This window comes from Pleurodeles waltl, chromosome 10 (assembly GCF_031143425.1).
Source record: "Pleurodeles waltl isolate 20211129_DDA chromosome 10, aPleWal1.hap1.20221129, whole genome shotgun sequence".
NCBI classification, from domain to species: Eukaryota; Metazoa; Chordata; class Amphibia; order Caudata; family Salamandridae; genus Pleurodeles; species Pleurodeles waltl.
Window position 1 is genome coordinate 336,321,797 of NC_090449.1, and position 18,687 is coordinate 336,340,483.

The 18,687-nt window shown below is 44.7% G+C and overlaps 1 protein-coding gene across 1 annotated transcript in view; it reads left to right on the top strand.

Annotated features, from left to right (window-relative positions):
• LOC138261520 (lipopolysaccharide-induced tumor necrosis factor-alpha factor homolog) overlaps positions 1 to 18,687 on the top strand; it is a 218,936-nt gene that overhangs the window by 118,658 nt on the left and 81,591 nt on the right. The window contains exon 5 of the mRNA XM_069210531.1: positions 3,082 to 3,331. Coding sequence (XP_069066632.1) covers positions 3,082 to 3,331 — 250 coding nt within the window. The remainder of the gene's footprint in view (positions 1 to 3,081; positions 3,332 to 18,687) is intronic.

An 18,687-nucleotide genomic window follows, 5' to 3' on the forward strand; every position in this document is an offset into this window, starting at 1 on the left:
GGATGTAGGGGAGACCTTTTCGGATGACGTGTGGAAATACTGTTGTGCGCAGATGTGTGAGCTCTCCCCTAATTACAGGTTACGTCTGCTGCATTTTAAATTTCTCCACCACTTGTATTACATCCCACGTAGCCTTCAGAGGATGGGTGTTCGGTCTGATGATCGCTGCGACAGATGTGAGGCACTGGGTGCAGACTTTCTGCATTTGGCGTGGGGCTGTGGGGCACTGGTGAGCTATGGGGTGGATGTGTTGAATGCGCTGAGGAAATGGTTGGGCTCAAATTGCCGAGATCTCCTATGTTTGCGCTCTTGGGTTATATTAAGGAAATTCCCTCGAGAACAGAAAACTAGTGGGGTTACTCCTGGTGTTGACGAAGCATAGAGTTGCAATGTGCTGGGGTAGAAAGCTGGTCCCTCACTGACAGGATTGGCTGCAGGATGCTGTGTACTGTCAGGAGCAATTGGTGGCTTACTGGGAGCTGATGCCGCCCAGCGCTTGTCTAAAAGATGTGTGGTCCCCTCTGCAGGCCTTCCTTGAACATGGGCAGCCAGATAGTGTGCATATGACTAAGATTTGCCGTTGTTCGCCTTGGGGGCACCCCTCTCCTGTTCCTTTCCACCTTCTTACTCTTTATTGTCATGAGACTATGCTTGGTTGGTTCGTCTTGGCTGCGATGAATGCGAGGACTATTCCTTATTTTCCTCCCTTTCTTTATTTCTCTTCTGACTCTGCTGTTCTCTTCCTTTGTCTTCTGATGCGGATGGGGCAGGTATACTGGGGCTAGTTGGCCCTTGTTCGCTTACATTATATTTGCACAGAAACGATATGGCTGGATTACCTCTCATTGGGCATGTTGTGTTTGATCCTGTGATCCTACTGTTGATATGATATTTTACCTTGGCTTTTGGCTATTGCGCCATTTGCATTGGTGTTGTCTCCTGTTTTGTGTTATGCCACTTTGAAAATGCAATAAACATTTTTTTTTTTTTTTTAAAGTTACATACTGAGATCACAGTAAATGTAAGCCGGGCTGGGGGCAATGCTTGCATACATAATTGCAACGCGAATGCTCAGAGACACATTATGGACTATGCCAGTGAAAGCCTGCCTGACTCAGAACATGCCTATTCTCAGCCAGAGAGGGACAGTCTGGCTGTAATATGGGCCTGCAAACACTTCCATGTGTTTCTATAAAGAAAACGTTTCACTATCATTACAGACCACCAAGCGCGGTTCACTATTTTTGGATACCTGATAGCCAAGATGCCCCTTGCATTGTGAGGTGAGGATTACGACTGCAAGAGTACAACTATGCAATTGTACACAAGCCTGAGAAAGGTCAGAACCTTGCAGATTACTTTTCATGAGTACCACTACATCATCACAGTGCGACATCCAAAACAGCTGAGGAGGACATTAACTTTAATGTGAGGCCCAGCAGCCCTATCCATTCAACAGATTATTCCTGCTACTAATGCCGATAAGTCTATGCTTATCCTCAAAGACATCATTTCAACTCAGTCATAGAAGAGGAGCATTCAACCTTTTGCTGAGGATGTTAAATTATAATTTTTTTTAAATGTACAGGATGAACTGTCTGTGACCAGGGAAGGTGTTGTATCTGAGAGCCTAAGACAACAAGTCATTGAACTAGCCCATCAAGGACATTGTGGCATTGTGGCCACCAAAAGAGACCTCAAAGACCAAGTGTGGTTCCTACGCCTTGACAAGCGAATTGAGAGGGAAATAAAAGAGTACCATCTTTGCAAATGGCATTCCCCCAATGTGACACAGCATCCATTGATAATGTCTGACCTTCCTGCTCAGGTTTGGGATTTCAGTTGATTTCTTTGGGTCCAAAGGAAATGGACTTCATCTCATGCTAGTCAATGATGAATATTCACACTTTCTTTTAGTAGAGGAGTTATGATCAACAGCACATGACAAGATCATTGAGCGGTTGGATGACATCTTTGCAGCGTGGGGTATCCCTACCATTCTCAAATATAATAATGGTCTTCTGTTCAATAGCTGAGAATTCAAGGAGTTTCTAGTCTCAATAAATGTCAAGCACCAAAGCCAGTGGTATTATTGAACGATTTGTGGGTACCCTCAAAACGATAATTCAGTGAGCATTGATGGAGGGTGAGTTAAACAAGACCCATTGTGACAAGCCCTCCGGGCTTATCATTCAAATCCTCATTCACAACTGGTGAGAGTCCTGTCACTTTGCTATTTAGGAGAGCCATCAGGACCAAACTGCCACAGTGGATTGACCCTTGACTGTTGATGAAGTTTGAGTCACAGACACTTCTTGAAAGTGCAAAATGAAAAGGTATGCAGACTTACGTTGACAAGCTTGGGAAACATTCCTCGATGAAGGTGTCTGGAACCTGGTCAAGCAGAAACAAAAGCGGAACAGACTCTCTGTTTGCTGTCGATCCTCTGAGGGTGGTGACATGCAAGGGACACATGGTGATAGGGCATCAACCCCGAAAGTCCATTACACAGGACTCCTCACACTTTCAGCACTTACTGCAATATTTTTCAGCACCTGCTAATATGAAAGAGGCGAACCCGCCTAAAAGTCCAGATCAAGCACCAGAACCTGTCCCATCGGTGGACAACCAGAGTGCATCTCAACTACCTCACATCAGTAGGTCTGGCTGACTACTGTGAGCGCCTCAATGACTTATTGAAGAAATATAAAGTTACTATTGTTTGTACTTTTTATTTAACAAAGGGGGAGATGTAGTGTAGCGAGACTATGTGCGCTAGGACCCTTGGGATTCTCAGCAGACTCAACAGAGGTATTCCGTAACTTGCTGGGAGGTGTAAAGGTGTGGTTAATAATGGTTATGATATATGCAGTGGCTAGTGGGTGATCATATGGTGAGGAATAAAGACACCTGCAATAGAGCTCTGTGTGTGGCATGTTCATTTGGGTGCTCCTGGGCTGGGGAGGATGCTACAGTAATCTAAGCAAAATTGAAAATGTTTGCTAATGACATTGTCTTTCTAGTAGTGTGCTAGAAGTTCTTCAATAAACACTGGTAATAACATTTACTTCACTCACACAGTGATCATGCAACCACCATCCGTCAATCAGACAGTAATTCTGGGGAGAGACAGTGGTCAAGATAAATCATCAGACAAAGCAGAGCGTGGGTACAACAATCCTGGTGGACCCGCAGTGATGATCGGAAACCAGAACAGAGAAATACCAATGAGAACCACATGCCCTGCATGTCAGCAACCCATCGTCACCAGCATTAGTTATACCAATGGTACTCAGACCTGGCTCCTGTGCATCTTGATGGCTATTTTTGGGTAAGGAGATTTACTGATACATAGACCTAACAGCTTGATGAAACCAATCATTTTCCATAATTCACTGAAATCCATTATGCATGACCTTAGCATCTCTCTCGATAGGTTGGTAGAACAGTACCCCCATTTTGTTGGAAGAGCACAAAATGAATTCTCCCCTTTGTATGCATTTTTATGTTACTTTTGTGCAAAATAGTTCTCAGAATTAATTTTTTGTGAGGAAAGATTGACTGCATTTCTGTCTTTGCAGATTCATGCACTTGTTATACCTATTAAATGACAATAAATATGGGATTCTGCAATCCCTGTGTAACACATTGTGATGTTGGTTGACTGGGGTGGGAGCCCTGGTAAAGTAGCAACCTCAATCCTTGACAGGATAAGGCACAAGCCAACCATTAACCCGTCTTCAAACCTCTGGTAGCTTGGCACTGACCAGTTGGGTTTTACTTAGAGGCAATGTATAAGGTCTTAGTGGAACACTTCAAACAGTAATAAGCACACAAAAATGAAGCAAGACCAAAATGACAAAAACGCAACCAGTAGGACCGGAGATATTAAATTTTAAAGATTTGAGTAAAAATAGCACCAAAAGCACAAAGTTCCAACTGTGGAAATCTGGTCACTCCAGACCGAGACAAGGTCACAAACTCAGGGTGTCCACAATAGAGCATGGGCTGGCCATAGGGACAAAGTTAGGCCTGTTGAACAAAGTACATTAAATCCAGGTTTGCAGAGTATTTCAAGGACCAATGTCGATGATGCGTTGTGCAGCTGAATCAATGCGCAGGATCCGAGAGGCAGTGAGGCTGTGATATGAAGACCGGCATCATCATCGATGATCTAGTCGACGGTGCTTGTGATGAGGTGCCCGACTTTGGGGATGTGGCACACAATCGGGGAGATGTGTTGATTCCAAGGACCTGCAAGGCTACGATGCAGAGTCCATCATTAATGCTGCCATCGACTAAAGATGTGAGGGTCTGAACTGAGAATGCATTGCACAGTGGTGGTTTGGATGGGGCCATGAACGGGATACAGATCTTTGTGATGGGTCCAATCCACACAGCAGCACGAATGCGAAGGATTCTGCTTGGGTTTGTGCTGCGCAGAAGCACCTTAAGACCACTTCCAAGGTTCAGGACTGGGGTGGCACCACCCGGCAGGGTTGACTCACAGATGACAGAGTCCATGTGCTAATGCAAGATTGTTGGAATCTTGTTATGAACCTGAGGCTACAGATCAGGAGGCCAGCCAGCTAGCCCCTGTAGTCACTCTGATTCTGGTTTTCAAGAGATGCAGATATAGGTCCAGTAATCCTCACCCAGTCAAGAGGGTAGTAGGCAGCAGGTCAGCACAGCAGGGCAGAAGTCCTTTAAATCAGCAGTCCAGCAGAGTGGCATTCCTTTAAGCAGTGCAGCAGGCCTTCTTCCTGGTGTATCCACAGGTCCAGAAATGTCCTGGAGAGTTGGTGTCCGAGGCCGAGGCAGTATGTATACCCATTTGTGCCTTTGAAGTGGGAAGAAGCTTCTAGAGGCATGCCTTTGAAGTGCATAGGTGCCCTGCCTTCCTAGTCCTGACTCCAGACTAACTACAGGAGGCATGTAGCCCTTTGTGTTGAGGAAGGACACAGTCTTCTCCCTTCCATCCTGCAAGTGATGGCTCATCTTGGAGGAATATACAAAGCCCAACTCCCAACTACACCCAGTCCTGTGACGCTGAGACATTCTGCAGTCACCAAATGTCTAAAGCAAGACAATGGCAACTTTCTAAAAGTGGCATTTTTGAAATGGCAACTTACAATCCAACTTCACCATAAGTTAAGTTTTTTCATTGCAATTCCAGAGACACCAGACATGAACTGGTGGCCTGGACCCATTCTGGAATTGCACTTATAAAAAGTAATAAGGTAACCCCAATGTTATCCTGTGGGAGCGGTAGGCCTTGGAGTACTGAAAAACTAACTTATGGGGACTAGGACACATAAACCTCAAAGTACATGTCCAACTTTTTAATTACACTGCACCCAGGCCTTGTGGCTATTCAAGATCTACCCCAGGGGACACTTATATGTATAAAAAAAGGAAGGTTTTGGTATGGGAAAAGGTTTACTTTGTGAGGGTGAACAACTGCACAGTTCAAAACTGCACATTCACAGGCTGCAATGGCAGGTCTGGGACATGTTTAAAATGGGTGGCACAATCAGTGCTGCAGTCCCACTGGTAGCATTTCATTTACAGACTACGGGCACTGGTAGTGCCACTTTCTTTACTAGGAACTTTCAAGTAGATTAGATATGCCAATTTGGGTATAAGCCAATTTAACAGGTTTACAGGAAAAAGCACAAGCACTTTAGCATTGATTAACAGTTGTATAGTGTGCAGAATTCTAAGGCCAGTAAAAATGAAGCCAGAAGAAACAATAGGTCTGAAGGCAAAAAGTTAGGAGGAAACCATGCCAAGGATGCCAGGCATAACACCCTGTATAACCTTTGTCTCTAGTTTCTTTATAATTAGTGGCTTGTGATGCACCCAGTAGCCTATTATAAAAATAAGATGTCAGAACTCAATTATAATAAGTTATTAGAGTCGAGTTCTGACCTCAAATTGCCTGCTGCTGGTGCGAGCGGCTGAGGTGAAAGGCAGGTCAGGTCAAGAAGCAGTTGTTCAAAGCAACAAATGCAAAACATTAGTTTCTTTCTTCTGCTCTATTTGTCTAGCTTACAGTGACAAGTGGAAAGAACAAAGGCCCTCATTATGACTTTGGCTGTATTTTTACAAGACTGCCAAAGCCACAGGCTCCGAAAGACCGCCAGTGCTGGCGGTCTTAAGACCGCCGCATTACGATTGCCATCAGATTTCCACCCAAAATCGGGCAGAATTCTGACAGCAGTCATGCTGGTGGTTAGTGGGGAAGAGGCGGTTCTACCGCCGGCACTGCAACATACCAAAAGGGCACTGCATGCTATATTATGACCCGTAATATGGTGTAGCAGTGTCCTGATGGCGGGGCACTGCCAGCAGTGGAAGTGCTGGGACCTGTCCCCTCCAGGACAACCTCCTCAACGGACAAGATAACTGATCGTCTGACCGGGAGGGTATGGGAGTGTTGAGTGTGAGTGCGTGTGTGAGTGTCATGAATGCAGAGGGGGTGGGTGCGTGTATGTTGGTGTATGCGGATGGATGGGGTGAATGTGTGTGTGCTATGCGGAACGGGAGAGTGAATGGATCTATGCAGTGAGGAGGGGGCGAGGCAGGCATGAATGGATGCATGAGGGGGCATGAATGTGGGTATGCGCTGGAGGGGGAAGGGGGAGTGAATGCGTGCGTGTCAGCGGTGTTTGTTTATGTATGTCAGTGTGAATGGGTGTGTATGTCGTGTTTGCGTGGGTGAGTGGCTGGGTGTTTGTGTGTAGAAATGTGTGAGTGCATGCGTGCAGGTATGTGGAAGTGTGTGTAAGTGTATCCTGGCAACAGGAATGCTTATTCCTGTCACCAGGATGCAAGCCTGCCACCTTTTTCTGGCTGTGCGACCGCCAGAAAAATGCTAGTGGTCTCCCGCGTCATGATACCGCGTGCTCACCTCCAGCCCAGCAAACCGTGGAAAAGCGGCAGGACAGGTGGAGTATTGGCAGTTTGGCTTCGACCTAACCTCCAACTTGTAATTTGGCGGTCTTCACCGCCGGCCCATCACTGGGGGCAAGGCGGTATTCGCACTGCGAGGGTCGTAATGAGGGCCATAGTTTTTTTTGCACTCCTTCGATAACTATACAAAAGTTAGAATCTCTCTGCATTTGTTTAAACATTTAGAGCTATTGCAGCTTTATTTAAAAGGAAAATGACTTGAAATTGAACTGCTTCTAAAATCTTTTTACAACAAATATCTAAGATTTTTTGTGTGTTTAATTTTGCACTACAAGTTCTATTTTTATTCTTTATGTTTGCAATCATGCTCTCTCATATGCTAGTGCTACTCACCATGTTTTAAGTGGTTTGTAGGAAAGTTGATGGGGTGATCATATGTTATATGGGATAAAGTACCCCCTGCTCTACATAGTACTGATATTGCAAGTCACCTCAGAGTTCATTAACCTTTTAAACAAACTCTGCTGCGTTCCTCTATATGGTTATGAGACTCCTTAGTGACTTGCAATATCCATATAATATATGACAGGGGGTACTTTATCCCTCATATGATGCAGGTGAATGGCATACTCCATATGTCATGATTGACAGCTGCACCATGCATGGCTGTACTGTGGACTGACCAACATGTGAATTATCCTGATAGCAATCAAAGGCTGACGAGGACTGACTTTCCCTCTGTGTTTTAAATGTATCAACTTGCTCTTTACCTTGCAACATTATCAAAAGTATAGGCAGGCAACTTCTGCACATCAGTGAGTGAGACGACAAGACCAGTGGTTCTTAACCTGTGGTCTGAGGACTCCTAGGGGTCTGCAAGGCCTACTCAGGGAATCCGCGACTGTTTAACAAAATGTAATAATATTAAAAGTAACCAATTCAAATAATAAAGTCTGTACAAATAAAGGACCAAAGCTGAAAATTCGAAACATTTTTCTATGTTTGAGAATGAATAAAATCAAATATTTCAATATTTGAGCATGTTTTTGGTGTATACTTGTTTTTGTATTATTGTGTTTTATCCAAATCATAGAAATTTCTCAGGCTGGGGGTCCCTGACTCCCAATAATTACACACTGTGGAACACAGATTCCAGTAAAGATTTAGTGGGGGTCCACAGAAGTCAAAAGGTTGAGAACTGCTAGACTAGAAATTTTATGGTCCATTTTTCGAATGTCTGCATCTGAAAATGTTTGAGTTCTACAGCTTCCACTCGATCACATCTGCAAATTACCATGTTACTGTTACAGTGACAGCTTTCTGAAATCAAGAGGCTCTGGGCTGCGAGCCCCGACTATTCTTGTCTTATGTTTACTAAGCTATTATTTAGCCATTTTCCTGCTGCGCGTGTGCCCTTGTTGATCCACTGTGTCCTCCCATACGTTAAATGTTATTCATTGGCATCACACAGAGTCTCTACATTTACAATACTATCACTCATTTATTCACACTCTCACCCCCACTTTGACACCCATTCACGCACTCTCCAATGTATCTGTCACCAATCTATATACGCACTATACATTTCATCAGCTCATGTACCAGCATGTCTATCCATTTATCCATTCAAGCATCAATCTGTTATTTTACACATCCAGTGGCTAACACATTAATCCTTGCATGCACCCATTCATTTATTTAACTATTGGCTCATTCGCATATTCGCTCACTCATGGATCCACACAACCACAGACACCTCACTGATCAATGAGAAAGCTTGATCACTTTTAAACATATCTGTCCTATTGGCTTTGTCAATGCTTGTTTCATACTGATTACTCTTCTGTTTCAGATTGGTACTCGGGTGCTGTCTCATTCCCTTCTTTGTTGATAGCTGCAAGGATGTCGATCACTACTGCCCCAGTTGCAATCACTTGGTCTGCAAGCACAAACGTATGGGATGAAAAGTCAGATTTAATATTCAGAGGTAAAAAACTAAACATATATTCACGTCAGATATTCAGAAATATTGATGAGGACGTACTGCTGTTTATTGCATGGCTGAATTGTGTCACATCCGTCCAGCCTGCTCCTGATTGCATGCTTAGGATTCGAATTCAAATTTGCTTTTTTTCACTCACACACACAAACAAAAGTCGCTGATTATAGATGTTTCAGAATTGTGAGTATTAGACATGTCCACCTACTTACATTTACACTGAAATAACAAAAAGGTAATCTTTACACAGAACCTCATTTATGGGCTATTTGTAAACAATAATTTTACAATATTTTAGACATTTTTGACCTTCCTTGGACCGCAAAGTCCCACCTTTCTGATTCAGTAGTCATTACTCATTTACTGAAATGATAGTTTGATTTTTAAGTCTCGTCCCATCATTTAACATAAGCTGTCTGACTGCGAAAGACCGAGGGGCATACTTATGAGCCCCTGGCTCCACTGGAGCATCACTTTACATCACACTCCAGTGGCACTAACCTCTGCTCCATATTTACAAGGAGGTGTAATGCCACTTTTTTGTGTCGGTACACCTCCTTGTAAATATGAGCCCCTTCGACGCAGTCATCTGCGCCAGAGGGGCGTGCAAAGGGTGTTGCTGTTGGCATGCCACAGCAACACCTATTGCATTTTGACGTTGCCTCAGATTTACAAGATTTTGTAAACCTGAGGCAGCGCCAAAATCTAATGTCACCCCCATGGGAGGCGTTAGTAAGGCACGAGGAGAAATACTTTTATTTCTCCTCGTTTTTTGCTTTTTCTATGCACGCATAGAAAGAGCAAAATGCCAGAAATGATTGTTTATGTGTGGAAAGGTGTCCCTTCCTGCACATAAACAATCATTTGAAAATGACGCTTCAGCACTTCTGTGTGTGCTGCAGAATGCGCCATTAGTGATTGTTTATGTGTCGAAAGGGAGACCTTCCTGCACATAAACAATCACACCCCTCAACGCAGACATCTTTGCGTGATGGTCCAAGGATGCCTGTGTTGCCGCTGGCAGCTAAATTTAGCACCAGCACAGTGGACAACACAGTGCCATATTCACTTCAAGCATCCCTACTTTGTGAAAATGTTGGAGCGCTCCATTGTGGTAGTACCAAGAATTTTCAGTGGGCATACAGCTCGCCCATTGGTTGGCTTTATTGACATTCTATTTGCTTCTTATTTGATGTCTTGTCTTCCTCCTCTTGCATTTGTCCTTCTTGTGGAACATAGTCTTTATATCATTCTTTTGATTGACTGACTTGCATCCTTCCACTGCTCATTTGTAAGGAACTTTTTTTTATCTTTTTCATGAAACTCCAGTAGAATGCGTGTGCTTTGCAACTCCTTCGCTCGCCTTAGTGTGCTATTTGCACTCTCTTTTGTATGCTTCTTTCCTGTTAAACTATCACATTCCTTGTGCGTCATTCCGCTCTCTCTCTTGTGTTCTTCTCCTCCACATCACCTTTCTCCCTCAGGTGCTGCCTTTTTGTCTCCTCTTCCAGCAACATTATTCTTCTTTTATGCCCCCTGCTCCCTCCCCATTGCTTCCACCTGCCCACACCTCTGACCGATTTCACCCATTGCTCCCCCACACGACTGCAGTACTTGAAATATATCCTGTCTGCCTTATTACAAGTGCCAAAGTATATAATGCACTTGTAATAAGGCGGACAGCATATCTGTGACAAATGTGATGATGTAACCCATCCACTAAACCCTAAATCAAGCCCTTAGTTTTTTTGGAGGCATAGACAGCACGTAGCTGTCAGACCTTTCACCTTATTTTTTTATGTAACGATTCATTTCTGATTGTGAGGACTTGGGTGTATTATATGGTATGGCTGTGCAGCCTTACCATGGAATACACTTGCTAAAACTGTCTTGGGTCCAGTCAGGCTCATTTGAAATACTTTGAGCTCACCCCCTAGTAGCAATGGCTTTTGAGCAGAAAGGCTTACACAAAGGAATTTAGTGTAAAGTGTTTAACAGTACCAATCAATGAAATAATAAAAGCCACACAAGATGAAAGGAACACAACACCAATTTATAAAAATAGATTATATTGTTCTGAATTTCAGAGGCCAAGATGAGGAAAATCCACTGTAGGGTTCCGGATATATCTATTTTTACGAATGATATCACTTTTTATTTCAACCACAAACAGTCATTGGTCAATCAAAAGTTTGTAAACTTTTTAAACGTTTGTAAAAGTTAGTTCAGCGACCCTGCCCTGGCTTGGGGGACATGGGGTAGATTTGGACAGTTATCTGGACACCAGACTGTTTTCCAGTCCAGTTTCAAACTTTAAAGCATGACTGCCATAGACTTTGATGGAGTGGTCCTGATGCTGGGGTTATAGGATTAAAAGTTGCTCTGGTTCCTGTGCAGTCAAGGGGGTGGGTGCCTTTATGTTGATTACTCAGCCCACAGATGAAGTGGGGCCACATTTCCCATGAAGTCCTCTTCGAGACAGTAGAAGGCGAGCTGCGGCAGGGCTAACGGTCTCCTAACGTAGCCTTCACAACAAAATCCTTTGATGGAGGCTAGTGTCCATTTTGGGCAACCAATTTGGACTCAGATGACATTCCTGGGCCTGGCTGACTTAGTGTAACTTTTTATCCTTCTAGGAACGGTCTCTCAGGGCTCCCAGCAACAGTCAGTGGTGAGTTCTCTGAAGTGGATACCAACTTGGGGTTTGGGCTTCTTTAGCTCTTTTGTCCCTGGAGCTAGTTCCAGGGGATCAGCCAACTGTTCCTTGGAGTCACTGCTTTGGTATGAGGCTGGGGTATTATTTTTTCCCAAGCCAGGAGTCACAAGTACAGTCCCAACTTCACTAGCCCAAGGAGCAGCAGGTGCAGTCCAGCAGACGGTGCAGTCTCTCTTTGTGCAGTCTAGGGTCAGCAGAGCAGTCCTTCTTCAGTCCTTGCTCCAGTTCTGACATGATCTGAGGTTCAGGGTGCAAGGGAGGGGCATATTTATCTGACATAATTACCCTGAAGGCACCACACGGTCACTAGCCAATGGGCTACCTGGTCCCCTCCCTCCTTGTGAAGACTTTCCGGCAATGTGTGCACCTACCAATCCCAGAGTGCACTATTCTGCCCACTCCCAAGATGTCTGAACCTTTTTTCAACTGTGAGGAGCATGGCAGCCACCCTAGAGTTGTGGCTACCTTGGTTAGCATGGGCTACCTTGGGGCTAGACGCCCACTGGAAAACAGGTTTGTGCACTGGTCTTCCCTCTCTGTCCCTGTTTCCAGCCTGTCTACCTGAACAAAGGGCAGGCTTTCTGGAGTGTTATTGCCATTAGTGTACCAAAAGCTTGCCTTTTGGGCTAACACCCTAAGTGGTTTTCTGCGAAGGGCAGGTGACAGCGCTCCCTGCAGCAGGCTGCTATTGTTCTTAAGCTTGGAAGTGGTTCACACTATTCCCCGGGGAGATAGAAAGCTGTCTGTTGGGCTAGCCCTGTGTAAGACTACTGGATCGGATGGGTCACAGATGGCAACTTTCTAAAATTTGCATTACTTTAATTGTGGCTTTAAACTTGACCTGGCCACCAGGTCGGGTTCAATGCCATGATTAATTTGACACCTTAGAGTACACAGTTAGTTAGTCAGGAGTTAGCCTAGGGTGACAGACGTAAAACCCTGTTTTATCCAATAGGGCTATTAACTTTTCTACAACAAAATGACAATTTTGAGGTACTACTGCTGAGACATATATAACATTATAGGGGTCATTACGACCCTGGCGGTTGGCCATAATGTGGTGTAAGTACTGCCAACAGGCTGGTGGTACTTACCACCACATTAAGCCAACTTGCCAATGTACCACCCCGACCGCCACTTCGGTAACAGCTGCGGGGCTGGAGATATCCATCTCCAGCCCGGCGGGCATCATTGTGCCGCCTGCGGGAATATGACCCTGCCTACCACCATGGTTTTTGTGGCGTTATGAATGCCACAAAAAAACATGGCGGTAGGCCATATCTGTGACAGGGAATCCCTTCACTGTCACTGATAGGGGTCTCCCCCAACCTCTCCAGATACCCCCCAACCCCCTACCTCTCCAAAGCCCCCACTCCTCTGCTTTCACGCCCCCTCTCTTCACACACACACACACAGACGCATACACACACACCCATTACCACATACTTTCACACATGCATACATCTAATCACACACTCATCCGCACACACTTCCAAACATACACGCAGACACGCATTCACATTTCACAACATACACGCACTCACACGTCCATACATACACACACGCATTCACACACACACATACATTCACACACCCCCCACACACACAACCCCCTTTCCCTGTTAGAGACCCGACTTACCTGGATCCAGGGGGTCCTCTGGCAGGAGACAGGACAGGGTGCTGCTACCACCAGCAGCGCCCACCAGCAGAACACCGCCGATCTTATAATGAGGGCCTATGTGTCCTACTTAATAATATAGATCTCCCTGCCTTAAGGCTCTATAGGCCTTCCTTAAGGAAAACTTACATACATTATTAAGGGAAGTGGTGGCTTTTCCATTAATTGTAATGGCAAAATTCGAACTGGCAGTGTGACAACTACCCTTCCAGTCTGCAGTGACAGGATGGGAGCCACAAACAGGGTGGAACAAAAACTGTTTCCTTACACTGAGAAATAGGAAAATGGCATCTGCATCCTTTGGTATGTGCCCACATGTGTGATGAAGTAAGGTCGCACACAAATAGGCTTACATGTGCACGCTCTTACAAAATCACACGTCCAGCAGTTGTGTCATTGGTATTGCACCTAAGCACCTATTTTTGGTTTCATATTTTGCCAAATACTGGACAGCATCCCCAAACAGCAGTGACACGGTAATGGAGGCACTTGTCTTCAACTGAAGGTGCTCCGGTTGCATTTTAATAATTCAATACACTGGAGTTAGGTATTTACAGTGCTTAGTAAATATTTCCTATTCCTACTTTTTAACTTGCAAATGAGGCACAACATGTGGAATCAGTATTTAACATACCAAATTCCACATGTATTGCCTTTTTCCGTGGCTTTGGGGCAAATACCTTTCATCAGATTCGACCTGCTGGAATTCATCACGGGAAAACTGTGAAGGTCTGAATTCTGATCCTGCAAACACATTTGCATAGGGATCAGAATTCAACCATTCACTTGTAAACAGGGCCTAGACTCCTTAATAAAAATAAGGGACCAATAAGGAACATCTTGTAATGACAGGGGGGCTCAGCTGTGAGGGCCTTTGTTACACCACTGAATTATTCTCTATTTAGTGCTTCCTGGAAGAGTGAAACAGCAACTGCCACAGATCAGGAACTCACAAAAATGTTGCTTTCAAACCTAAAGACTTCAGCACAGTATCACTAACAGCCTGAAGACCTACTGTGCTAGCTTGAATCATTCACTTTCCAACACATAACGTACCTGATGATTATAGCGAAGGTGGCCAAAGAGCAAAGGTTCTCATGGGTACATGGGCATTTTTCAAATTTACACAATTCTGAGAACACATCTGAATGCTTTTGTGCCAAGCTCCTAGAGGGTTAAGCAAAAGTTAATTTGAAATGTGCTTGTGTTTCACCTTGACAGTGATTGTGGTTGCTGCTTGAGTATGGTTTCACCCCCCCTCAACCAGTAACCCAATTTCAAATAATGACATTTTGGGCTTCATTACGACTTTTGCGGTCTGACTGTAAGACCACAGCGGTGGTGGCCACCAAAAGACCACCAAGTTGGCAGTCATACGACAACCGTATTATGAGTCACACTGTGAACTCCGACAAAAAACAGCCGAAACCGCCAGGACACTGTAAACTCTGCCAAAAAACAGCCGAAACCGCCAGGACACTGGAGGACTGAAAATAGGCGGTTCCACCACCAGCACCATCAGCCAGACAAAAATCTTCCCATCATATTACTATCCACAAATCATGGCAGAAAACCATTGGCGGTGCGAACTGCGGTGGTCTCAACTCACTTCAGTTAGTACACACCACCACATTGGATAGTTTGAATACCCCACACCTGACATCCATCCACACACCCAACACACCTACTCACTGCACTATAAAACACACCCCTACACAAGCCACAATCCTTTACATCCTGAACACCATTCACATACACTGAGAAGCCAATAGATTTTGCTCATTTACACTACAGGCACACCTATACATTTCACTCAGCACTCACCTCCACATCCGCACAATATTCACAATACACACATCACTGACACACACAATCTGCTACAACCGTCACCCACTCACATCATGCACCTACACCTCACCATTTACCAAGCACTGCACCATTTCACTTACAACTCCCCTACACACTGTCTTCACAACCACTACCATGTTCCCACAAAAACACCCATGTTTCACTGCTGACGGGTTGAGGGCCATGGTGGATGAAATTGGAAGTGTAGATCGACACCTGTTCGGAGCACATATCAAACAAGCATCTATTGGCAGGAAAATGGAGTTGTGGAAAAGAATAGTCAAAAATGTCAATTCAGTAGGCAGTCATGCACACACGAGGGAGGACATCAGGAAGAGGTGGAATGACCTACGGGGAAGGTGCATTCCATGGCATCCAGGCATTAGCCAGCCGTACTGAAGACTGGAGGTGGGGAACCACCTCCTCCCCTTACTTTCACATAATGGGAGGAGAATTTCTTGAACATCCTGCATCCTCAGGGCCTGACAGGAATACCTGGGAGAGCGGAGTCTGGTAAGTATCCACAACATTCATGTCACACAATTCTCCTGTCCTGCATGCTCCCTTACCACGTAAACTCACCCCAATTAACATTCACCCACTACACCTCTGTCCAAATCACCTAATACCCCTCTCTGGCATGTCACATCTCCACTGAAATCATCTGTCCTCACAGCCCTTGGGAATGGCACATGAACTACTGACTAATCATATCACTACACCTGCCAGAATGCACTATCCCATCATTGTGAAAACCTGGAATGTGCAGAAAATATCACACATGTATGTAATAACTAATTTACTATCTACACCATCTTGATTGGTCTAGTGTTGAACAGTACATGGCAATGAAAGCAATGCAATGGCTCACTCACACTAACATGCCAAGCAAAACACAGCTATAGCTGTGTGCCCATTTATAATGGCCACAGATTAAAGATCCCAAGCTAGAAATAGACCTACCTGGGCTGGAAAGTCAGATGACTTAGTTGTTGCACATGCAGTACATCCAGATACAGGTCAATGTTCCTTGCTTACTTACATACTATGTTCCTACAAGGACACACTTGTGCATTGTACAACTCTTATTTGTGCCATCTAGCATGCCTGACTGTTCACTAGGTGACAGAGGTGAACATTCATGTCTATAATCACACAATATCAGATGCCATCAGCATTACAATCACTAGCAACCTAGTCTAACAACTCTTTACATGGAGTATGGAAATCAAGCACAGAGTTGTCTGTACAACTAAGGTATGCTATGCAACAGCTGTCAATGTCATTGCTGGGAAACATGTTAAGGCACTGTCTACATCTCACACAAATGCAACAATACACCCATTTTAACCTGAACTCTGTGTCTCACTCCCTCCACAGGTAACCTTACCATTTCCACCATGGAGTTGAAACCAGAGACTGTCACTCCCCCTCTGGATGAAAGTCCCAGTGAGGGCAACACCATTGGATGTCTGGATCCTGATGAAAAATCTGGATCATCTGGGGCATCTGGTCAGTCAATGACTCTCAGCCTCACCCTCCCCACATCAACTCTTCCCACCCCTGTTGTATTGACATCACAGCCAACTATTCACCCCCAAACCTATATCCCAAGATCTGTATCATCTACTTTGTGTCCCACAGTACAGGTACCTGAGTCTAACCTTGCCAATCCTGATGATGATGGACCTGCAACCATTGGGAGTGGGCACACTGTGCCAGGGGCTTAGGCATGTAGGAGGTAGGGTGTGTGGGAGGGATGCTGTGGGTCAGAGCATGGGGCCTCAAAGGGAGACAACTGACCAGGAAACCATCTCCCAAGTCTCAGGAGCCTAATAATGTTCCCAAGGCATGATGGGCCAAGTCATCACCATGTTGGGGCAAAATCAAATGCTGCAGAGGGCCCATCACCAGGAAGTCATGGTGCAGATGCAGGCACAAAATGCCCACCTGCCTTCCATTGCAGGGGTGCTTATGGACATGAACACCACCCTGATTAAGTTTTGTACCCAACATCTGACTCCTTCCACTAGCAATGAAACATCAGCCCCTTCCACATCTGCGGCTGCTGGTGGAATTGAGGTCCTGTCAGGGTAAGGGCATGCCTCAGACACCCCTACCTCTGTAGTTGAAGAACCCCCGCAAACATGGACGTCCACCCAGACATCCAGCAGAAGCGGATGCCAAGACCAAACCCACTGTCAGGAAGTGAAACTCTCCTGAAGTGTTCCCCTTGTGTGCCACAGATATACCCTGTTGACTTTTCTGAGACCTAACTTCCTTTTGACATGGCACAAGGACACTGGAACTGTATTTCCCCCTGATCTAGCAGCTACCCTGATGATTTCATCCACCATGACTTCACCCGTCACGTTTTTGTTCATTTCTTTCCTTTTATAGTAACAGCTATTCTTTTGATATGCACAATAAATCACACTTAAACACAGGACCTGTGTATGTGTCTTTTATCATCCATGTGAAATAGTTATACATTCCAACTCTGGTATGATTATGTCCCTCTGATTGTACAACCATTGTTATGGACATCAAACAGGGACTCCATCAGCAGGAAACTAATTTCAACAGAAATGCAACAGGACATAGTTCAAAGAAGTTGAATTCTAGTTCTACACACATGTATAGGTAGAATTGCAAACAGCACATAGAGAATGACTGAGACGAGCATCAGAATGTATGCTAAGATGTCACACAATGCAAAGCACAGGATACAGAAGTCACGGTCATGGTAAACTCCCTACAAGGCAGGAGGCACACTAGTAGGCCCTCTCTATCACCAGGTATATCCTTATCACATACCCATACCACAGCCTCAAATTCACATATCACATGGAGCATGCAAAGATGATTACTGAAGTAACCAGTCCTGAAACCTTTCACTTACATTGGTCTCATACCTGTAGGATTGTCACTCACCTATGTCAGTCTACAGTGACATGCACCTTGGTCTGCAAAGTAAAAACACAATGACAGCTAATGTAGCTCACAAACAACACAACCCATTGTGATGTGAGGGGCTATGATCCAACATTCACACATGAGCCAGACACATCTCCAGACCCAAAATACACCACTTAACAACTTCCTGTACCCAACAGGTGAAATATACGGGAAAACACTTTTTCACCCCAGTGTCTTGAATGTATAACAATCTCGGTTACACCCCACTAAAACTTCACTAATTTTACCTGGTTTCAGTCATGTTCACTTCTCATGTCTGTCAACAATTCCCATCTGCTTCTGACACTGTTGTATATTTGCCAAGGTTGCTGAGCCAAACAGGATCTATGGAAATCTGTGAGTGAAAGAGAAAAGGGATAGGACATAGCACAATACATTCCTCACAGCAGAGAAGGCATGTCCAGAAGTGTAAGCTTTTATCAGCTGTTACAATACATGAATCTGTAGACCACTATGTCCTGTACACAATACAAACTTTCAGTCTGCATTCATAAGCCACTCATAGTCATTGGAGCTCACTGCATCCCCACAGATGATGTAAGAAAGGAGGTG